This window comes from Ambystoma mexicanum, chromosome 2q (genome assembly GCF_040938575.1).
Source record: "Ambystoma mexicanum isolate Mex_15411 chromosome 2q, UKY_AmexF1_1, whole genome shotgun sequence".
NCBI lineage: Eukaryota > Metazoa > Chordata > Amphibia > Caudata > Ambystomatidae > Ambystoma > Ambystoma mexicanum.
Window position 1 is genome coordinate 740,822,666 of NC_090924.1, and position 24,385 is coordinate 740,847,050.

Consider the following 24,385-nt stretch of genomic DNA (forward strand, 5'->3'; position numbering starts at 1 on the left):
ATTGAGGACCCTTCTTAACTTGGGGCAGGTGGCATAGCAAGGTGCTTGCCAGAGCCACTCCTGCCACAGAGGTAGGGTGAGGTAAGGGAGTTGGGAGGGTCCCAGTCTCTGTCCCTTCTACATGTACCTGGTTGAAAACGCAAAGTACTACATTTGCTTCTCCTTGCCTGCCATAGAACAGGCGTGCAAGTGTTATTTCTCTTGTTCCATAGAGACCAGGATTCCTTGTGGTACAGACATGACCAGAGGGCTCAACAGTAAGAGAGGCGACAGACAGCCAGCAGAAAATTGTGTAAAAATAGGCAGAGAATCTAGACACTCCTTCAATCACGAATATATACTCTAAAATGTACTTTGTTTGTAGTGAGCTGCTATTTCAGAATGCCAGCGGACCTGTGCTGTGTGGGTTGGTCGGGTGAGGTCTAGGAAGAAGAGGGGACCTAGAGACCAGAATGAGAAAGGATGGTGCAGCGGAGCATGGAGGAGGATTAAAGAAAGTGGTACTTGAGAGTGAGTGCAAGGTGAGTGAAGAAGACTCTTTCAGAGAGTAGGAGCTTGAATGAGATTAGGTGGAGAAGGTGATGGGGAGAGTGAAAGAAGTGTGACTAAGTGAAGGTGTGGGAGGAGAGTGTAGTGGAAGGAGTGTGATGGAGAGCTGTGGGAGAAGAGTATAGTAAATGAATCGGAGTAGAGTGAAGTACTATAGTGTAGAGCAGTGGGGATGGGGGAAGAGGGGTAGGGGAGAGTAGAGAGGGGGAGAGTGGGAGAGTGGAAGGTGGAAGAGCATTGCAGGGATAGAGTGGAAGAGAGTGGGGAAAAAGAGAAGGGAGGAGAGTAGGAGGAAGGCTAAGGAAGGAAAGAACATCAGGGCTAGGAGTGCAAGAGCGTGAGAGATACAGACTGACTGGAAAGCACCTCTCCTTAAGATCCTTTTGTGAGACCCTGGGTTAGGATTCATCCCCTAGAATACCATGGAGGTATTAAGAGCGATAAGGTGGTTGCCTTTAGGCCTTTCCGACCAGCAAGCCAGATCTTAGACTTTAGGGGTTAATGATCTCTAGGGACCACCTTGGGATTTGGGGATAGTCTGGGCTAGGGTGAAGGGAGACCTGAGGAAGACGAGCGAGAGAAAGGGACAGTCCTTCGTTAAACCCTATTAAAACTTTTAATTGAAACCCTTCGACTGTCGTCGAGAGTTGGTGTGTTCTGGAGGGCACCTGCAACAATTGATGTCTTCATGGGATTCATCAAGCCCTGAAACAGAGTCTGCCCTACTAGAGAAAAATAGATGGGAAGTCAGAAGCTTGAGATTACTGGGTGACTGCAAGCACTGAAACCCTCGACTCAGAGATCTGGGAAGTGGCAATGGCACTAAAATACCTCCAGGATAGAACCCCTACCAGATGAATCGGAGGACTCTGGGGTTTCTGCCAGGTCTGACAGTACCCTAACCAACCAGAGTAAACCTTGTAGCGGAATCCATCACTCTGGCAGAGGAACCAAAGAATATGTTATAACAGATACGGGAGGCCAGGGGAAAAAAAACGAATCGATTTTAAACAAACTCAAGCCAGCAGACGTGTTCTGCCAAGCCTTCTGAGCAGTGCTACATTCCAATAGTGGTGAAATCTCAGACTGTGACTCACACTTGCACCACCAACGAGGGTCCCAATTCCAAGACAGTAGACGCTGCAACAACACTGATTGGCAACATGCTCCAGTAGAAAGCTAACTGGCTATTTTCCATCAACATCAAGAGACCTTATGGCCTTGCAAGGAGGTATCAATAAGAGATTGGATCAACTGATGGTAACACCTACAATCCTAGAAAATTGGAGTAATTGGAAAGATCCAGCGACATTCCTCTGGAATTTTGAGGGATTGGCCAAGATCGTAGGCAGGCACTGAGATTGCTTGCCCTGCTATGTCTCCTCTCTTCTAACTGGATTAGCCCAGCAAGCCTTTCAAGCCTCAAACCCCAACGGGACAAATGAAGAGCTGGGGCCGGATCGAGATCACCATAGGCTTTGAGTACATCAACAATTACAACTAGGTGAAACTCACCGCCAGTTGCTTTATAGAGTGAAGGACCTATTGAACAAATGATTGAACAACAAAACATACGTGGAGGCCAAAGAGATGTTGGTCTTAGAACACTTTGGAGATTCCTTGCCCCATACCTGCAAAAAGTGGTTTAGGAGCTACATGAGCCATCCTTGGAGGAAGGAATCCAAACGGCTAATGTACACCAGAAAGCTCTATGCTCACAGGAACCAGTTATTGGGCCAAGGAATATGAAAGGTGGCACTGTGGGGAGAGAACGGTGTTTAGCCCTTGGAAATCTAGTCCTGCCCAACCTGTCCCAGAAACAAAGATTAGAACTTCCTTAGCAGCAGAGTGGAGAAACCCTGGTCCAGTCCACTTCTTTAAGTAATAAGATGTTATACCTGTGGAAAACCGGGGCATATCACAAGGTTTTTCCCAGAAAAACCCAATGAAGAACCTATGGAGATCAGGCTTATGAACCCAGGGGTTCAACTTCACCTCTTGATGAGACAACCCCTAAATGGGCGGAATAACTAACCAATCCGGAATTTCTGCCTGACCTGTTCTAGACAAGGAAGATGTGCTGGTGTCGCCCACCTGGACAGTTTATGCTGCAGGTGAGTCTGATCGAAAGTTAAACATGCCTGTAAGAGTGCAGCGGATCCCAGCTAGGGCCCTTTTCTTTTCGGGAAGTAAGCGGGCTGCCACTTGGGCTAACGTGATAGCATTGAAAGAACTTCAACCAAGGTCCCTGTGTGGAGATGCTGATTTTTACCTTCAAGCCATGTTGAAGATCTGAGCATTAGGGACAAATCTTGCAATGCCAATGAAAGTCCTGCCAGTATTCCCTGAAGAGGTTTACTTAGGGACAGTGATTCTCTTTTGGATCTCTGTCTCAGAAAGTTAAATGGGGAGAAAAGATCAGACACAGGCTCTTTTCCTTAACCTTGGGTAGTGAGATACCCTGGGCAAGAGGGTGACTTGGGTGAAAGGTTGGAGGGGTGTGATAGCGTCAGGTAGCTGACCCTGTCCAGGAAGGATGGGGGGGGATACCTCTCAACCTGGGGCAGAAGGCCTAGTGGTGCTTGCTAGAGCCAGTCCTACTCCTGAGGCTGGGTGAGGGAGTTTGGAGGGCCTCAATCTCTGTCATTTTTTGTGTGTGCCTGGGTGAAAATGTAAAATACCACTTTTTTTGTTATCTCTTACTGCTGTACCACATGCTGGCAGGGTTTTTCCATTTGTCCCAGAGGACCGCTGAGGCCAGGATTCCTTAGGGTGGAGACCTGATCAGACTGCTCACCTGTGAGAGAGGCGACAACTAACGTAAACCCACTGGAAGATTGCGCACAACAGACCAGCAACTTCAATCACGATAACAAATTCTAAAATTGTTTCTATTGGTCTGCCATTGCAGAACGCTCTCAGACCTGCATTAGGAAAGGGTAGTGGGTTGAGAGCTGCTTTAGTGAAGTGGGTGTAAGGTATGTGAGAGAGTAGGGACGTCAATGAGATTGGGTGGAGAAGGTGGCTGGAAGTAGGGTGACTGGGAGAAGCTGTGGGTGGGTTATAGTTTAGTGGGGGGAGAGGAGTTTGGGGAGAATGTAGTGGAAGGAGAATGTAGTGGAGAGTAGTATAGTGTAAAGCACTGCAAAGGGAGACGGAAGTCGAGAGGGAGAGTGGCAGTGGGCAGAAGAACATTGGGGACACACAGGGAGAGAATGGGGAGAGTGGGAAGGAGTGAAGGGATGACAGTAGGGGAAGGAAAAAGAAGGAAAGAACATCGGGGCAAGGAGTGCAAGAATGTAAGAGGTGAAGAAAGACTGATATCAGATTGACTGACTGGAAGGCACCTCTCCTTAAGATAATTCTTCTTGTGGGACCCGGGCTAGGATTAACCTAGAAGACCACAGAGAAAGTAAGAGATAAGGTGGTTGGATTTGGACCCTCACATTGTCCAGCCAAATCTTGAGAGCAAGAGATTAAAACTTAAAAAAACAAAACTTGCAACGTCTGAGACTTTGTATGTGCTTGAGGTCGTCTGTGACGTCTGGTGCCATCTGAATAATGGTGAATAGTAAGTTCATGATGCACGATAGAGGGTTCAAATCTCCATTTCGATCCCTGCGGATATCTCAATGACACCATGTAGTGATTGATTAGCTTGTGTGTTGGAATCGACCATGCCTGCATTTTGTAACGTTTTGTGCAATAAATCAAAATAGGTGCTTCCATTCTAGGGATAACTAATTCAGTGTTTTATCTCTTTATTTTTGCAGAGTCACACTATGTGGGTACGTGTATGCTCAGGCATGGGTTCCAAGTTAGAGTGTATTGTATTTCTATGAAGAAGGGTTGTAACCTAGACATTTGAGTTGGGGTATGATCGTTTGGGGCCGGACCAAGTCTGATTTGCAATTCGATTTTTCCTTTCTTTAATGGCGGATCAGTCTTAAAAATTATGGAATTGAAAGCTTCTAGTAATTTTGGTGCCTAAAAACTGGTTAGGTCACATCCCTTTTGCACTAAAGAAAATATCCTTTTAAAAAAACATTGTGGTTATTACTTGCCTTATACCCTTGATTAACTACTCCAAGTGCTGCATCTTGCAACTTTTCCTAATTATGTGTTCTTTCCTCGGGTGGGTTTTTGTGTAGTGTTTTTCTAGTTGGGTATTATTGCCCATGGTGTGTTTAATTCATTTTATAGAACCCTGATTGGTCATTCCTTTATTTTGGACTGTTATACGTTGGTATTTGGGTTGCTACTGTACCACATTCACACCACTCTTGAGGGTATAGTCTTCCCTCAGCCCACGTTACCACAAAAGGCAAAGGAGGTATATCTATTAATCTTGAATGTTTTTCCTTTGATAGTTGGCTCTTGGTTTGTGAAAGTGTGAGGGCCGAGTAGGCGCTTTGGCCTCTGCTCATTCTTGTACTTTTGCAGGGCAGAAGTCTGTTTGTCAGACTATGACTTTTTAAATGGATTTGGCTTAGTGGTTCAGGCCAACTCTCCAATTTATCCTTTTGTATTTTGTCTTCTTGGATGGGTATACAAAATGGTGATATGCTTTTATTTTTCTCCCCTATCTCCATAGGTTGAGTGAACCAAACATGGCCTACGTTAGTGGACAGTTGGAGGAGCTGTACATGACGCACAGCAGGAACGACATGAATGAAACACTAACAAATATTCTAATGGATGCCTGTGTCACTCCCGCCACAATGCCTGACCGGCTGATGATGGAACATGTCCTTTTGGTTAGCATCCTTCATCATACAGTTGGAATTGAGGTAATGTCTTTATGGCTATATTTTCACTTTAAATGGAGAAAGTAACAAATGCAAAAAGAGATGAAAAATATGACCTCTAATCTATTCCTCTAAATGGCTGTTCTTCATTATGGTCTGGTCTTCGGGCATTCTACACAGTAACACAAAAAGTTGGACGTTTATGCGACTGGAAGTACTGTTAATGGTCTTTGTGCATGGCCCATTTTCACCTTGCAGGTCAACCATACGTGGTTTTTGAATGTGGGGGAGTCAATATTTGGAGTCGGCACAGTAGAAGAAATTGTTGTGATGAAAGGTGCTTCTAAGCAAAATCTTGGGCAGTGAGTTAGGGATGCCTGAGAGATGAGGGGACAGTGCTCAAATAGTAGGTATTAATGTTGGCGGAGAATAGGAACAGTAAAGACCCTGAGAGTGAAGAGACAGCCAAAAAGAACAGAACAGTCAGGACGATGTAGAAACTCCCTGTGGTGTAAAAGATGGGAGTCTGAAAGGAGTTAGACAGTAAGCAAGAGCTGCAAGAGATGGGAACCTATAAATATAAAGTTAATGAGGAACATTCCAATTTTCCTTCAAATTGTGACCTATCAGCTGCGTAATTCACCATGGGTTCTGTATGATATGATATTTTATTAATAGCGCACATATACACAAGTGCTTCAAGGTGCGACGAGGCAAGGGAGGACAAGACAACCCTCTTACTAGGCCAAGTGATATTAGAAACGCAAGTGCAGGGGAGAGGGAAGGGGGAAAAGTGTCAGGGGAAGGTGGGGGGGGGGGGAGAAGTGTGAGACATAGGATCAGGGCATAGAGAGGAAGTGCGGCCAGCAGGTGGCAGTGCAGGGGTTAAGTGTGGACAACAGGTGTTGGATAAGTGCAAGTAGGGGGACTGTAGGGTTGCAGATACATCCCCAAGTGCAGGCATTGCCAGGAGGCAGTGCAGGTGTGCAACTGGGAGGGCATGATCCTGGGTCCGTAATTCACCATTGGTTCTGTATACAGAGCTCAATTGATGTGACTGTTTTATTAACCCCCAAAACAATGGTTTAGTCCTGGGGCGGGGCATGTCAAAGGACCAGAAAGTCCGTTAGTAAACATGTAAACAGACACTCCATGCCTACTTTTTTTCTTTTATATTTATAAAGCGCTCACACAGCCCGCAGGCATCGTTTGTTTTTCTTAGTTGCGTAATTGTGTTTTTTTTTGCCTTAGTTAAGTATTTATAACGTGCTTAAACACCCAGCGCGGACCCGGGGATCGAACTTGTTGTTGCTTCATGTCGTCTTGCTTCCAAGACGTGCACGCTGCCGCTGAGCTATTCTCCTGGGACGAGGTTAACATGATCGAAGTCATTTCAAAGATTGCTGCTGTCGCATTCACGTGAAAAAATATCCATATTAAACTTAACTAAAGGATACACCTTCTTCAACTACTAAGTGCAGTGAGGGTAATGAGTTGAAGAAAATGACGATGGAAATGTACTAGGAAACCAAGTGCAAAGGAATGGTGGGAAGCTGGGCACTTTAGTGTGGGTGTGGGGAAAGTATTTAGGGCATTATGCTTGTCATATTTCGTTTAACTTGGAATTGTTTGCACTGGTAATGTGGGGGCGTTCCCAATTTATATTCTTTTTCTGTAGCTGTTCTGTCTCTATTGCATTTCATGTTACCGTACAATGATGGCAGCATACATTCAAAAATTAAATAAATTATAAAATAAGAACGCGTTTCCTCTAGTGAAGCCTGACATTAATACTCTGTAACAATAGTTGCGCAGCAGAATTTCTCCCGACAGAAGCCAACTGAATGGCTCGACATGGCCAAATTGAGCTATTTTTTCAAGTCTGCTGCTGTTCTATCAGCTACTTTTCTTCATTGTAATTTTAATAAACGTGCACATTGGAGTGCAGTACATTTTATTTCTTGTGTTTATTGTAAACATTTGTAGCTTTTTATCCACCTGTCTTCCACCCCCGTTCAAGGGAGTATACGTTTTATACAGTGATTGTGGTCTTGTAGCAGTGACGTTTCTTATATATTTGGTAGTCTTCCTTTTTTCCCACCGGCATAACCTTTACCTGATTTAGGGAACATATTTTGGTGCCACATTTTGCTAGCGATGTCCAAGCAATGAGCACAGCTGTTGAAGCATTTTGAGTTGACCAAAGGACGAACTGCATACCCAAAACACCACATCAGACAAACATTTCCCTACAGTCCCAGCAGAAATTAGTGACGGCAACGTGAGCATATGTATGAGCGAGGAAGAATATTTAAGCGTGCAGGACAGTACCCTTACCCTTGAGCTCTGGTGTATGGTTCAAAATGCAGTATGACCTTAAATCGCTACAGCTTTGCATTTTTAGTTGCGGCACTGGTTAGTAAAAGAACAGTGTGCCTGCTGTGTGGTGGTAGCACAATTTCAGATAGCGAACAATCTCTGGCAATAGAAAAATCGGTTATCGTGGTGCCATAGATATTTCAGCATGTTCTATTGCCGATGAGCTTGAGCTGAGTGACCGTTATAAACGGTGTACTTCTGCAGAACAGCTGAACGTGTTGCTGTACTATAAACTGAAGTGTTTGAGTCTACTGCAACATAGAAAGTCAAAATAGCGTATGTGGCTAGAGCAGCGAGTTTAGAAATACACAGCTGCACATTTAGCAGGCATTGGACGTTCCTTTCGGTCTATAATTTGGTGGCCAGTGGGACAGTGCTAGGATCTCTGTGAACTACTTCAGTCAAGCTAACATCAAACCTAGGCCTGCCAGTGTTCTTTCCACGCAGTCTGCTGAGAGTTAATGGGTTCATTGCAGCTGTAAATATGCAACGGTTATAATACAATTGTCTTAACCACGTGTGCCTTTATATCTGTTCCTTGTAATGTATTTCTGTTAAAATTAATCTTTTACAATGCCAAGAATGTTGTCGCGTGTATAAGATTAAGAATGGGATTTTCCAGGCATTGCTGTCAAATGCCTAGGTAATCACACCTTTTACGGCTGCAACTATGTTATGGACCAGTAGTACCCTCATGGTTGTGCCTGGCAAATGCCTATCCCATGCCTACAGAAAAGCCAAACATGTCTTTGTCAATGCATTTTTAATGTAGCTACACATAATGATAAACCTATATTTATTTAGGATGTTCAGCCCACACCCTTTATTTACTGTATATATAACCATATTCATCATCATTTTGAGTTTGTCATATGTATTCTAACAAGTATTCTGATCGTTGTTCTCTGTTGTAGAGATAGAGTGGATCTGTATAGAGCAGTCTTCAGGTCCTACTCCATCCTTACCAAGATGCCAGAAAGGAGGGCAAAACCAGAGCCACGGCATCTTTCTTTCTTCACTGCCTGCTGACTTGCTGCTGCCATTGCTTTTTCCTTTACTTTGCAATGCTAGGGAAAGGTACAGCCCCAGCTTCCTCTTTAGTTCATGTTAGGCAGAATTGCATGCAGCACCCTCTGGGACCACCACATACAATTAGGACTACAGGTGTAAGCAAAACCAACCTTTGGTATAAGTCTGTACTACACAGTTTGTGGTAGTGAGCTGAGCAGCCAGGCTTATCTCAAGAGGGAATGTGAGCAGTACAAGGATGTTACACATAGGTCTTAAAATCACAGTGGTTCAAGTAGACACTTACACACAAGGTTTCATGGTAAAACACTTATTAATTTATTACACAATCATTTAGAAAACATTCACTAGAAGGATGCAACTTAATATTATACACTTCAATACCAAACCAATACGTTTCTGAGTAAATTAGGCTCCCCTGAAATAGGACCAAAATGGCATTACAGTTACTTTAAATGGGAGTAAAAGGCACAAGTTAATAGAATAGATCACAAATACTTTCTTAGGCAGTGCAAATAGTTTCAGTTCACTAGAGGACTCGATTCAGTTCAATAGGCCTAGGCCAAAGTCAATGGGCTAGTGTCTTGGATAGGAACGAGCAGTTCTTGTAGTAAATGGAAAATCTTTGCCAGTGTTATCAGAAGCAGTTTGTAGGAAAAAGAATAATTTGTTGGGTCATAAGCTGATTAGGCCTGCAAGTTGGGAAAGTTCCACGAACTTTCACCGCGACAGATGCGTTCTCTCAAATCGGCTTGGCACAGTACCTTAATATGAAGCAAAAGATGCAGCTGAAGACGTTGGTTGCTGGCAGTTCCTGCAGATCTCACTGTTCCTGAGCCTCAGTCATGGGGGAAAAGAGGAAGGACGTAGGGGGACTCCTGCACGGGATCATCGGAAAACGCTGACAAAATGGAGTCGCTTCAGTTTGAGTAGCTGTAGTCAAGCACACAAGCTAGTGTCCTTCTCCCTGGTTAAACCTAACCAGCTTAGAGAATGGTATCCAGGAGGCTTACGAGTTGATTGGTCCCACCAACTCAAAGGGAGAAGTCGTCCTTTAAGGGCTTCTCTGTCGAGATGAACTTGGCGATTCGGACCTGCAGCAGGGCTTCACTGGCAAACCAACAGTCCAGGAGTTACAGCAGCCGTCCTCTTCCAGCTCGTCTTCGGTTCTTTCGTTCCAGTGGTCGACTCTCTTTTCTAGTCAAAGAGACTCACCTTTTAAACCGTTTTCTCCCATTCATTCCAGCCTAGCTGCCACTAACCCAGCAGTGTGGCTGTCCTGGCCGGACAGTCAGCCAGCCAATCACGTCAGAGTGCATTTGGGCCTCCTAGGAGACTAATCACAGAGAGTTTCGGGCACCTCCCTCACTTCCTACCCACCCCAGACAATCAGACGCCAGAGGCGGTCTTCAGTCCTCTAGACTCTAGAAGGAACTTTACAAAAAGAAATGGCGAAAAAAGAAGACAGGGACGCGTTTAAACAAAGGGGCTTAAGGCGCCATCTAACATGGCTCCCGCGATTTTTAGCTACCGATGTTCGCGGTCGGGAAAAATCATGGTAAAACCACTGCCACCAGCCATTTCGATAGGAAGGGGTAGCATTTGACTGCTACATGAGTTTATATACACAGGGGATACGAGGTAACCCCTCCAGCACTCTATAGGAAGAAAGTGTGTGCTGGGTCTAGGAATTTAAAATGACTAGTAAAGTCAATTTAACCTTACATTCTCTGTGAAACAGTAGTTTATCTCAGCGAAGGTATTTAAACCTTTTGGAAGTCTAAAAAAGACATCCCTGTGTCTTTGCACTGTGGGTGCTGTGTAACACACATGAAAAGATGCCTATGGAGTTATCTTAAAACTGCATAATCAAAGAAGACAAGAGTAAAACACACACAAAATACATGAAAGAGTGGGGAAAAAAGGCTAAAAGAATCAAGTCCTCAAAATCCAGAAAAGTTGCTGGGGGTCTTTAAGGTGAAGGGAATTAGCGCATTTATTAGATTTCTTCTCCCAACAGTTCACCACTGCCTTCTCGATGCCACACATCTCCTCCAACTGTTCTAGCTGTGGCTGTCTTGTGGTGCTTGTGTCTGCAGGTAGTCTCCACTCTCCTAGCACCTTTTCCAGAGGCTCTGTTTTGGCTGAAGCGTGTCCTGGCAGTCTTGCTTTGGCTGAATCTGTTGCGAATGTAGGTGGTTCAGAGTTAGTGTCTGTACATACCTGGGCTGAATACACTTGAGACACAGATAGCAATTGGAGGCCTCTCCGTCTGTCGTTACAACTGAAGTGTTTAGCCCTGAACTCTATACATACCCTGTATCAGCATGTTTGTAACTGGTCTGCACATTGTGCTCAACATAGCTGTTAGTTACTGATGCTAGCCGCATTGCAGCCAGTCTAAATGAAGTCCTGACTCTGGTCAGGATGATGATCAAAGAAAATGGTACATTTTTGCTTAATCAAGAGTCCTAAAACGATGATCATTTTGGTACTGGGGGACAGACAGTTCAGCAGAATGCAAAGTTGCTGGAGTTTTCAATTGTTTCCCAGTAACCTTTCTGTTCCGTTTTCCCGCAGTTGTTTATATTTTGCAGAACAAAATGCCTTTATAACATTTTATTTTGTTATAAATAGATGGTGACATGTAGTTGGGGATTGCAGAGGTTGATCCTGCCATGACTTGCCATCTGGCCTATTTAGTTTTATTTTGTTTGACACTATATTCCCCAGACTTGTTACAGGTTTGCATGTTTGGGTTAGACAGATGCTTTCCAGTTTAGGGCTTGCTAGATAGAACTGCTTTCTGGATCACCAGATGCCATGTCGTCGGAATTAGAGTATAGTGTATTTTCTATACTAGTGGGGTTGCAACAGATGTGCTCACCACTAGCTGCAGATGTTGCAGCTCCGACCCTTAGGTCGCCATTTCCTTTAAAGCTTGCCACATCCTAGATAAACGAGGAGGCCTCCTTACCCAGGAGTGAAGGAAATGGTGGAACTTCACCCCTTCCTGTGGACTCCTTATAGTGGTGTGCAACAGGTGCTTGTAAAAGCCATTTAAGGACATTGCACCGCTTCAACCCCTCAACGATGGTATTGGTTCGAAATTGTCACGATGCATCCCAAGTTACCTCTCAAGTGCTCGCTTCCGGTCGGTTATTTGAAAAATGAGGTGGCCAAATGACCATAGTGCCTCCTTTGTAACTTCCCCAACTTGGTCCTCCTGCTGCATATCATAGAACGCAGTGGTAGGTATTGTCAACAGCGCCTGCTCCATCACCTCCAGAGCCACTTTGGCCATTCATTTCTGACTGATGGATGATGGAAAGATAAGATTCAAAATGGATTCAGATTTTTAAAATGGCCTTTGACCCGCCATTTTCTCTTGTCCTGTTTTTGTGAAAATTATATTACTGCTTTAACAATCCTTTCCATTACCTCAATATCTCACTGCCACTTTAACGCCACAATTGGACAGGGACACTCTGATCTCTGCATGCACTAACTATAATTACTGTATGTGGAGACTTTCTTGCAGAATCCACCAAACTCCTAATAAAAAGCCTAGTGCGCTATCACACCAAATTACACTGTGGTAGAGAACAGAACGATCATACCGCGTAGTGTATTTGTTGACAAGTTTACATTTTGATTAAAAAAATAAAGCATTTTTTCTTGCAATGCATAAATATTTTGTAGCTGGCAATTGCAGAGATTGAAAATAAGTGTTTTGCATTACATGGGCGATCTTCACATCATTCTGCACCTAATCAGAGGTCCTCTTTGTGGAAGGTGCTGCTCATGGTCGAGGTCTGGACACTTGAGCAGTCTGTATAACATAAATGTTCTGGCATGTGCATAAGGGTTCCGCACTTTGAGAAATGGCGAGCGCAGAATACAAAGCTAGAGTGCTTTCGGATCACTCTGTATAACATAAATGTTCTAGCATGTGCATAAGGGTTCCGCACTTTGAGAAATGGCGAGCGCAGAATACAAAGCTAGAGTGCTTTCGGATCACTCGCCCTTGGTCGTGGAGTGGCGATATCGCCCCCACAGGGCGCGAATCCCGACATGGAGGCTCAGAACTGAGGCCCTACAGGACCCGGGATTCCGAGAGGACCTGAGGGAGGCTAGGAATATTTCGTTATTAATACTGGCAGTTTACGATCCATGGGAACAGTATGGGAAGCATTTAAGGTGGTGGTGCGTGGGGTGGCCATATCGAAATCAAGAGGGCTCCAGGGGGGTATAGAGCGGGATTTTCAGGAAACTGAGAGAGAGCTAGAGGACTTGATGCGAAGGGGGAGGCCTCCCGGGAGAATATCGCTAAGATAAGAGATTTACAAAGAGCTAGCAGTGAACTTTGGGATAGACTTTGTAAGCTAAATTATCAGAAATACATAGAAAGGCAACATGTGGGAGGAGACAAGCTGGGTAGGCTACTGGCCTGGTTGTACAAAAATGAGACACCCCGACTGGTGATCAGAGAAGTAAAAAATGCGGAAGGTCAGATTTGTAACACCCAGGAAGGAGTAAATCAGGAGTTCCTTAAATATTATAAATGCTTGCATGAGGACGCAGGCGGAGAAGTGGGTCAAGAAATGCAGGACACGATAGAAGATTTAGAGCTTCCCACCTTAGATGACTGAGCGAGCGGAGCTGGAGGCCCCAATCACCCCAGACGAACTAGACGCAGTGATCATACATCTGCCCACGTGTAAGGCGCTTAGGTCGGATGGGTTGCCCAGTGAATATTATAAAGCATATAAGCAGGAGCTACTCCAGCCACTGCTGGCTATGTTTAATGAGGCCTACGAACAAGGGAAACTGCTGGAATCTCTCTGTGAAGCAGTAATCATCCCGCTCCTGAAACCGAGCAAGCCGAATGCGGACTGTGGGTCCTATAGACCCTTATCGATGCTTAATCAAGATAGCAAAATACTTACGGCGGTGCTTGCCAATAGGCTTAAGCGAGTAATTGGAAAGTTGATACACCCGGACCAGACGGGATACGTCCCCGGCAGAAATATTACGGATAACCATAGGAGGCTTCACCACATTATCGATCATACTGAAAAAGACCCGGGCGAACTGGCCATTGTGTCGTCGGACGCGGTCAAAGCCTTCGACTCAGTGAGGTGGCCGTGGCTGATGGCGACCCTGAAGGGGTATGGGATAGGACCAGGGTATATTAGATGGGTCAAAATGTTATACATATCCCCAATTGCAAGGGTTAAAACGGGTACTATAATTTCTGATAAGTGGCAACTCCGCAGAGGGACTAGGCAGGGATGCCCCTGGTCGCCCATGTTGTATATTCTTGCTCTGGAGCCATTGGCAGTTTGCCTAAGGCAGCAATACGGGGAGGTGGGGATACAAACAACAGGAAATACGCATTTGATATCACTCTACGCAGATGACATGCTCCTTTATCTGCGCTACCCAGAGGAAAACGTGCAATATGTGCTGGAAGTGATGGACCGTTACGCAGCCCTTTCTGGCATTTCAGTAAACCCTGCGAAGTCCAGCATATTCCCCTTAGGGAGGTACAAAGGTGTTCCACAGGAAAAACTGCCCGTTTTACAGATACCCTGGCAGACAGAGACGTTTAGATATTTAGGCATAAAGATATACCATAAGATTGAGGCAGAGCACAAGTACAACACAGAGAAAGCTGTTGAAAGCATAAAAAATAGCATGGTGATCTGGTCCAAACTACCCCTGGCCATGATGGGAAAAGCAGCGCTGCTCAAAATGGTGGTTTTGCCCAGACGGCTGCATTTTTTGTAAATGTCCCGTTCTTGCTGCCCAGACGCTTCTTTGCTAAACTTCATAGCCAGTGCAGGGGCTTCATTTGGCATAATTCCAGGAATAGGGTGGCCCTGTGGAAATTACAAAACTCGTGTGACAGGGGAGGCATAAACCTACCGAATTTTGAATTATATTACCTGGCGTTACAGCTATTATATGTATCCAGATGGTTGGCCACAGAGGATTCTGTGGAAGCCAGGCTCTTGCGGGGCGACTCGTCCCCATACTTTCTAAAAGACAATATGGCTGCATAAGACAAAAGTGGCGAAGATGGGGCGATTGTTGAGGCTGGGCTGGGAGGTTTGGCGTAGAGCATGGAGAACTGTGGGGGACCCGGACCCGCTCTCCCTGCAGGCCCCGCTGGTGGTGCTTTGTGGTGAAGACTCCCAACTGATCAAAGGGGTCCGCAGATGCTGGGAACCGGTGGGCCTGGCTACCCTTGGAGACATATGGCAGGAGGGGGAGGCAGTAGAATTCCAAAGGTTGCTGGAGGAGACTGGGGTGAATAGGGGCCAATATATCACTTACACCAGGATCATGAAACGGGTGAGGGAAAGGTGGCCTGAAACAGTACTTGCAGAAGAACCCGATGCCACCTTAGAAGTGATGTACGATGTCTCAGAGGGTGGGCACGAAATATCTTGGATATACAAACTCTTGAGTACGAAGGCGGGGAAGGAGTTGTCCCAATTGAGGCTTAACTGGGAGGTGGAGGTGGGTGAACCCATGACAGAGGGGCAATGGGATAGAGCCCAATGATACCATAAGAAGGTGTCCCGGAATGCGCGACTCCAGCAGATCCAGTTATATATCACCCACAGAGCGTACTTGACCCCCGGCAGAATAGCCAGGTTTGGTGGCTCAGCTATACAGAAATGTCCCAGGTGCGGAGAGGAGGAGACGGCGGGGCTGTTGCATATGTTCTGGGCTTGCCCAGAGGTGAAGAGATTCTGAGTAGAACTGAAGACGAAAATGGCCAGCCGGGGGGTGGTGCTTGACGTGGAGTCGGCTTGGGCATGCATGCTGGGGAGCTTCCCTAGGCCACGTACCCTAAAACATACTAGCAAAATGAAAGACTTGGCCTATATTTTGGCCAAGCGCAGAATAGCAATGTGTTGGAAAGCGGCCCACAGGCCTAGAGTAGAGATGTGGTGGGCAGATCTCCTAAAATGGGCAGAAGCAGAAACAGCGGTCTGGTGCAAAGCAGTCACCAGAGGAGGGGAGGAGGAGGTAGGCCTCCTGATAGCCTGGAGGCAACTGGTGACCTCAATGGCGAACCCCCACCAGGTTAATCATGATATGGAAGTCCAGGATGAGATAATGATAATTGAGACACCTGAAGATCCTCAGGCAGATGGCACGGAAACGACGGCTCAAAGTTTTGGGGCAGGAGGGGGGAGGTCGGAAAAGAGCAGTGAATAATGTAATGATTTCAATTTGAAAATGTACGTCCGAAATGGTTGTAATGTTTGGAGTGTTGTTTGTTTAAAATAATAAAAATTGTTTAAAAAAAAAAAAAAAAAGGGTTACGCATTTTATTTCTTGTCGCGAATATTGGAACACCGGTTATCAAGAGCACTTACACTACATCTTCAATTTGATGGGTTTGAGAAGGTCTGCGATTGTCATCAGTCTTTTATTGTTGTACTCACCCACAGTAAGAGTGATAGGCACATTTATTGCATTTAGTTTCTGCAATTCTCTGTGAAGCAGTTTAAAAATAATCGAATTCATGACTTACTTTGGATATGTGCTACCAAGCATTAAGAATCGGTAGGTTGACTTACATAAGGAAAACCGTAAAATATCTTATTTGCCCCGATGTTTAAGAGTCCCTCCATGGGCAAGCTGAAGGAAAACAAAAGGTGGTTCTTTTAGGATCGAACATTAGAACATTACATTGATTTGTAAATAAAATTGTGTGAAATTTCACTTGTTTAAATCCAAAGTTAATCCTGAGACTAAACCCAGATAATTGAACCGTTTCTGGCTGTGCATTGGATTTTTTGGCAGCATACGTCCGGTACTTTTGTTATGTCATTAGTGACTTGTAAAATTCTTCACCAGTTGTGGCCCCTTAGCGCTGACCTCTTTGTAAACTGAGATAGAAGTCAAATTGGGTCCTGTGACTGTCTTCAATGATTTACAGAACTTCAGGTGAATTGTCAGTGTTATTTGCAGCAAGAGTAAGGATGCTCTACAGCAGAGGAGCCTGCAATGAAAACGGGAACAACAACCTCATATTTGTGGTTCCATTATGGAATGATTTGCAGATGCAGACCTCAAGTTGTGAGCGGGTTGGTAAAGAGTGAGCTTGGATTCAGCAAAGCTAGGTGCTGTCCGAGAATATTAGCACAGACTGCATTATTTCTCTTGCAACACAAAGACCAGGGAAAACCTCTTCAGCGTGCTGAAACAAACTGCAACAACCTGTTCTTCAGACATCCACCTTTATTTGTCACAGTCATGCGAGGAAAATAAAACCTAAAAAGAACCTTCTGGAACGGAATGTCTTCGGCCTGCATAGTGGAAAGGTCCTCCCACCCCATAAAGTGCAATCAAACTTTTACCTAGTAGTCCTTAGTCAATGTTGATGACCGTCAAACTAATTACATGATCTTAAGAATGCTCCTGCAGAATGGAATTTACCAAACCCGCCTATCATAGCACCGCTTCTTATCCCTTCACAATGTCCACTTTAAACGTTTTTGTTTACACTGGTGTATGCCACATGCTTACAAAAGACCTTGACATTGGGAAGCGCAAGTTAGCAGTTTTGAGTCTTGCCGCGCAGGAAAGAGAAATGTCATACATTGCATTATATACCTTTTATTTGAATAGCTCTAAACGCCAAGCCAGGTCACATGGAGCATGCAGCCACATATGGACTGGTTCTATTGACTTTGGCAGGAATGCATTTGACAAATGTAATATTCCTATTGACTTTGAAAGAGATACATTTTACACTTGTGCATTCCAACTATTGAATTAACCTCTTTTAAAGCACAATTAAAAATATGTTGAATATTACTTAAACTTTCAAAATGCATGACCCGGTTAATTTTGTTCACTGGAAGCCACAAAAATTGTGGTGCATTTAAAAATGCATTTTTTTCTCGCTATGTGAAAAGCACAAGATCTGTGTGAAGTTCTTGCTTCTAACTTCTGCTTGAAAATGTTTTTTTTAAAATGATCTCTGCTTTGCTGTAATAATTACAGGGCAGCATACTTGTATTATTTTCCTTAAGTGCCAAGGGCGAGGTATCTCGTCCTTGGGATTACCTCCCTGTTGCCAAGGACGAGATACTTCGTCCTTGGCACTTAAGGGGCTAATGAAAGAGAAAACATGAGAAGGCATTGAATGGCGAAATACCGAAATCACCAAAAAAAGGCCTTGGCACTGGGGGGGAAAACCCATGGCAGTTAAAAGGTTAAAACATCACAGAAAGCACAGCATTTACGAAACAAAACGCACTATTTTTTAAACAAGAACAATATTTTGAAAAGATTCACTTGTAAATTGCAAAACAAACGCAATATGGGCTGCAAGCATATCCACATCTGAAGATGTTTCTCCAAATGAAGAAGACACACGTTCAAGCTAATGTAAATAAACCAACCCATGCAAACGCTTAATTAATGCAACTTGATAGCCACAAATATGTTATGAGTAACATTGTCATCTTGTACCATTTGGCAAAAGGCCCATCTTGTTTGAACATGCCAGCTCACATGTAAGCGACTGATAACAAGATGGGCTTAATTTCAAATGTAATTAAATAAGACGGTCAGTTCCACTGTTTGTACTGATTACATGAATTACATCATTATCTTTTGGAATTCGATTGGCTAACAGGGACATTTTTACTGAAGGCTTTGCCACTGTGGACCACAAAGGGTCATGGGCTTAGAGGACATGGCTGACCCACAGGTTCTTGGCAAGCCTTGGCCAGGAAGCAATTAGAAATATTAATACCCAGACCAACACTGTAATGCCACCACAATGACATAGTAAACTGTCTATGATCCTAAAAATTGTCACTTTGCACATTTTTCCAAATTCTAATTTATAATACCAGCTTCAATAATCTGGAGACAGAAGTTCAACTGCCTTGGAAATGAGCAACAAAGAGCTTTCAGATGCCTTAATTCTGAGACAGTAAACTGCTCGTGGGGCAGAAAATGAACACTTTGCCAAATTTTGCAAATTCTAACGTTTTGACTGTTTCACTATTTTGTGGGCTGAAATAAGCCATTTGTATCCATCTTTTTTCAACATATATTTTTCTTTTTTCACAGGAGACCTATTAAAAAACACTATGATTTATTTTTGGTAGGTCAGCCTTTCAGTCTTCCCTATGCAAGGGACACAATGAGTTTAGGGTCGTACTACGTTTTGGCACAGTGTTCATAAATAACCTGTGTTGGCTTATAATTCTTTGGCCAGGGCAAGTGGATAACATCAAAGCACAGAGGAAGAGCGAGAGGAATCCTTTCCAGGGGGATTTAAAATGCTTTATCTGTAATCTTTTTTGATCCATGGCTCTAGATTGCTTTTAGGTTATTTAGTTTACTGACCATAGAAGCCATGGACGTTTTGACAGAGAATCATTTCTACCTAATGGGATATCCAGAGGCTGGTCTGTATAACCTCACCTGACCCCTGGCTTGCCAATCCACGGTATAAGAAATGGGAGTACAATTTTAAGTTTTACTGGGCCACAGTGGCTTCTTCCATTTGTTGATTGGTTGTTGGTAATTGTAAAAGTGAAAAGAACAGTAGAATGCTGAACTCAACTACTTTATTGCTGATATCAGTAACTGTATATTGTTTGACTATTTTATTTTTAATGCTCATATTATATCACTACATGACAGTAAATAAACACAAATGCTAAACAGCGTGAGAGCCCTATTAATGGGTTTATTTTTACGAGTATAAAAGACACTATTATGAACGTGCAAGCACTTGTTAGGTTAGTTATATAACTATTTAGGGAAGATATTGATAGCATCTAATGTTTATTATACACACTATGGTAATAAGCATTGATCCATTGATTCACCCAGAAGGTAGACTCACAACAATATTGCTGTCCAATAGTTAGCTTGTCAGGTGCTCAAGCGTAGGAGTTTCCCTTGCACTAAAGCACAGAGACCCTACTTTTTCCATAGCGTACAGCACTATTCTATGCCACCAAATTCGCCACAGAACCAGGTGAGCATTTAGACCACCTTTGTTGTGCAGGTTAGGCTCTGACATGCAGGGTATTGTGTAAATAATGACAAACCAAACAGGGACACAGAACATGCACTACTAAGAGCCAACATAGTCAATTTAAGATGTATTTGAAATGAGTCTGCTTTAAAGAGAAATTGTTAGTTTAGTTAATCTTTTTCTTTTGTAGCGTGGTGCGGGACCGGGATTCGAACCTTTGTTGCTCTGCTTTGCCTTGCTTCCAAGAGAAACGTGTTGGCCCTGAGCTATCCTCCGAGCTTAGAAAGAAAGCAACCAAAATATTCCGACCTTAAATTAATTGAACATGTTTATGTAACCCAATCATAAATGCATAAGGAAATAATCTGCACCCATATTTTCCTTTTTGGAATAAAGTGCACCTTGTCCCTCGCCCTCTTAGATTTAGAAAAGGGTTTAATCGGAACCAGATTTACTTTAACAGAACTTTATTAATCCCCTCGATTACATTCTAAACTTCACTTTTCAACAGGGTCTCGTATACCTTTTCCAGCTTGCTTTCACTCTCATATATCATGGTCAATTGTGACACTAGAATAAAATGAAATTTCTTTGGTACTGGTTGGAGGTCTGGAGCTATTATTTAGTTTATTTTATTAAAACTTTTATTGAGCCCTACACAGAAGGTCTTGGAGCACGTTACAACATTTGAAAAGGAAAGAGGTGAAAAAGAAGTACACATGTTTTCAGAACAGGTTAGGAATGTTAGGATGGGCAAAGGTAGTAGGGGGGTGCTGGGCTGGCTGGTTAGGTGCGGGGGAAGAGGTACGTTTTTAGACAGTGTTGATGGAAGGTACGGCACTGATATGAGGTGGGAGGGCATTCCAGGTTCCCCGTGCCCATTGGGTGATGGCCTGTTTGTGCATGCAGGTTCGCTTGCTGAGTGGAATGCCCACAAGATTTTGGTTGGCTTGCCTGATGTTTGTATGGGCGAAGGGTTTCAGTTTGTTGTAAATATAGGATGGGGTTTTGAGGTAAATAGCCCGCAATATGATGTAAGTCCTTTGAAAGTGATTCTCTGGGTGGAGCTGGGAGAGAGCTGGGGTAGTGTCCAAGTGTTTGGGTAGGTGTAGAATGACTTTGGTTTTGCTGCTGCATTCTGTATGGCTTTTGGGGGGACAAGTGTTACTGAGGAGTCCAGTCAGGATAGCATTTATGTAGTTCAGCTGGTAGATCACTAGTGCCTGGACTGTGGTACATACGGAAGTCCTCCGGGGGATCCATGTGTCTTACTTTGTATAGTAGTTGTAGTTACTGGTTTTGGGGATGGCGTCTGTGAGTTGTGTGAAAGATAGGTGGGGTTTAATGGTGAAGCCTAGGGATTTGACTGGTCTACCGAGGGAGATCTGTGGGTTGCATTTGCCGAGTTATTTGAACCATGGGTGGTGGTTGGGTTTGTACCTGGGGTGGGGGGGGTAGATTAGGAGTTATTCCGTTTTGGGTGGGTTGAGTTTGAGAACGTGTGGCTGTCCAGGTGATGATAGTGTCTGAGGATGTGCCGTTATGAGGGTGAGAAGATTTGGGAGTATATTTGTGTTTCATCTGCATATTATTCAAAGTGAAGATTGTGGTTGCTAAGAGTCTGTGTGAGGGTTTCAAAATGTAGGCTAAATAGGAGAGGACATAGGAATGATCCTTTTCCCAGGGGGGAGCCACTCTTTGTGAGGCTAGGGAGGTGAGCCCACTAATCAATACCTTCCCTAGGGGTTGAGGCAAGCAGGACCTCACCGGGAGAGACTCCCACCCCATCTCCCCAATGGGGATACTCCTGTCCTCTCTCTTCCTCTACCACCTCCTCCTCCTCTCCCAACCCTGCCCCTCTTTGGCCGTTTCTCCTTCTTTCCCCTGTTCAACCTTGACAATGTTTCTAGACAAGTCCGATCTATGAAATATCGTCAAAGCAGGTTCTCCCCTGCTCATCCAGAACCATCAAGGACCACATCGACACTCTTACTCCAGCCTTGTGCGATTTCTGCAATCATTCTTTTGCCATAGGAACCCCCTGTCCCCTAAGCACTCCCTTGTGCACCCCTTCTTAAGAAGCCCTCTGCCGATCCTTCCTCTCCGGCTAACTACAGCCCAATCCCCATCACTCCTTTCCTGGGCAAACTCCTTGTAATGTTGGCCATCTCCCAGCTTGATCTCCATACTGAATCTTTTGGTTGTCTCCATGACCATCAGTCTGGCTTCAGTGTGGCCAGAAGCATGGAAACTGCTTCCTGAACACCGGTGAAGACCTGCTGTCTAATCGCGACTCTAACCTTCCTTCTGTCCTCATTCTGCTCAATCTATCCTCTGCGTTCCACACAGTCAACCACGCCATCTTCCTCATTCGCCTCCGCAACAACCTGGGTATCTCCTGGGTTCTGGAGTTTCCACAGTGCCCACCCTGCCCCTTGCACTATGCCAGAGGAAACTCCCACATATACCATTCAGTTTTTTAAAAAACGATTTCGGTTTTGTGAACGGGACATTTGCAAAGTAATGCAGGAGCCTCGGTAGCACCACCATCTTTAGCAATGCTGCGCGCACCATCCTGGACGACACCAACCTGGCCCAAAAGGCCATGGAGTTTTCGATTTTGTTCACGGCCTCCACCGTGTTCTGTGCGTGCCCTATCTTAGGATCATGGTAAATATCCACCCTCAAGTACCGGAATGCGTTTGCCGTCCATTTTATTAGCAGTGCTGCTAACGTGTGCACAGTCTTTCCGATGCACCCTCCCAGCAGGAACAGACTCGACATCAGTGGGTTGATCGTTATGCCTGATAAGGCAGCATATCGTTTCATCACGTCTAGGATATATTGCAAATTTGGTTCAGGATGCTGCAAGTACAGGAGCATGTCATCTGTGTACAATGAAATCTAATGCCTCTCCCCCTGAGTGCCTATTCCCCCCCCCCCGTGTTCTTCTAGCAAGTAGGCTGCTAGTAGCTCCAGCGCTAGGATAAAGACCATCGAAGACCACGGACATCCCTGCCTCGTGCCCTTGCCGAATCGCCATTTTTCTGAGATGACCATGCCCGTCTTGACCCTGGCTATCGGTTTGTATACAGCATTCTCACCCACTTTATGTACGTGGGCCCAGTGCCGAACCTTTCTAGCACCGCAAACAACCAGGGCCATCGGACCGAGCCAAATGCCTTGACTGCATCTGGAGACGCCACTACAAACTGCTGTGTCTCTCCCCAGGTGCAGTCTATTACGTGGTGCAGTTTTCTCAGATTGTTAGTAATATTCCTATGCGGGACGTATCCTGTCTGGTCCGGGTGTATAAGCTTGGCTATAACTGGTATAAGTCTTTGTGCCTTTACTGCTGTAAGAATCTTCCCGTCTCGGTTCAGTAACGCAAGGGCCCTATACCAGCCACAGTCTGTATACGGCTTATTGGGTTTAAGGAGAGGGATAATTATCGACTCTCGCAAGGTTGCGAGCAATCTGCCAGTGTCCAGTGCTTCATTCCGCATTGCCAGTAGTGGAATTAGGATCTCCCCCCTGTATTCTTTGTAGAACTCACTGGGGAGTCATCCGCTCCTGGGGCTTTGCCGGTTGGCAGTTCTTTGATCACATGTTCTAGTTTTTATCGTTATGGGGACCTCGAGCTTCTCTCTCTCCTCTCCATTTAGCTTGGGTAGATTGATCTCAGACAATGCTTCCTGTACTTCCGACCTATCACAGTCTGAGGTCTCCTCATACAAATGCTTATAATAATCATAAAAAAATGTATTCACCCCCTCCTGTGTCTTTCTCACCTCTCCGTGTATCCCCACAATCGCTCTGACTGTTTCCCGTTTACTCTCTCTTTTATAAAGCCAGACTAACAATCGCACCGGCTTGTCTTCTTCTGCATGTTGTCTCTCAACATATTTTTTTATAGCTTAGGTTGCTCAACCTGTCCCAGTGTTTCCGACATTCTTGTTGTAGGCGGGTCACCTCTTGTGCCTCCTCCAGGGTCCCTTCTCCTGTCTGCGCTAAGGCTACCAATCGTTCTTCTGTTTTTTGTAAATCCCATACTATGTCGTCCTGCATCCCTGTTGACTTCGACATTGCCGCTCCTCTCTCCACCACCTTAAAGGCCTCTCAGTGTACATGCTGATTTCACACTTCCTGTGTTATGTTCAAAATACCTCCTCCCTTAGGTTTTGACGGAACCCTATATCTCTGAGTGCCTCGACCATCAGTCTCCATGTTGGAATCCTGGACCAAAGGGGGAGGATCTGCCAAGTTACTACCAGGCGGGAATGGTCTGAGAGGACCCTTGCTTTATATTCTGCCGTTATGAATTCTCCTAGATTCTCTTCCCCCACAAACATGTAGTCTAGCCTCGTATAGAGGTTCGTAGGAGCATTGTAGTGTGTGTTCCCTCTACCCTGTGGGTTCAGTGTCCTCCATATATCTGACAATTTATATGTGCATGCCAGCATATTTAAAGCTTTCGCGCCGAGGGGGTTTGGATGTGCGAATTTGTCATCTGATCTGTCCATCACTGGATCAAGCGTACAATTAAAATCACCCCCCCCTCCCCATATCAATGCACAGTCCCTGTGCGGTTCTATCTTGGAATATAAGGACCTAAAGTAGGCTGCCGTGTCATGGTTCGGGGCATATG

The 24,385-nt window shown here is 44.7% G+C and overlaps 1 protein-coding gene across 1 annotated transcript in view; it reads left to right on the forward strand.

Annotated features, from left to right (window-relative positions):
- Positions 1-24,385, forward strand: part of NOM1 (nucleolar protein with MIF4G domain 1) — a 789,380-nt gene that overhangs the window by 273,664 nt on the left and 491,331 nt on the right. The window contains exon 3 of the mRNA XM_069647968.1: positions 5,144-5,339. Within this exon, the coding sequence (XP_069504069.1) occupies positions 5,144-5,339 (196 nt within the window). The remainder of the gene's footprint in view (positions 1-5,143; positions 5,340-24,385) is intronic.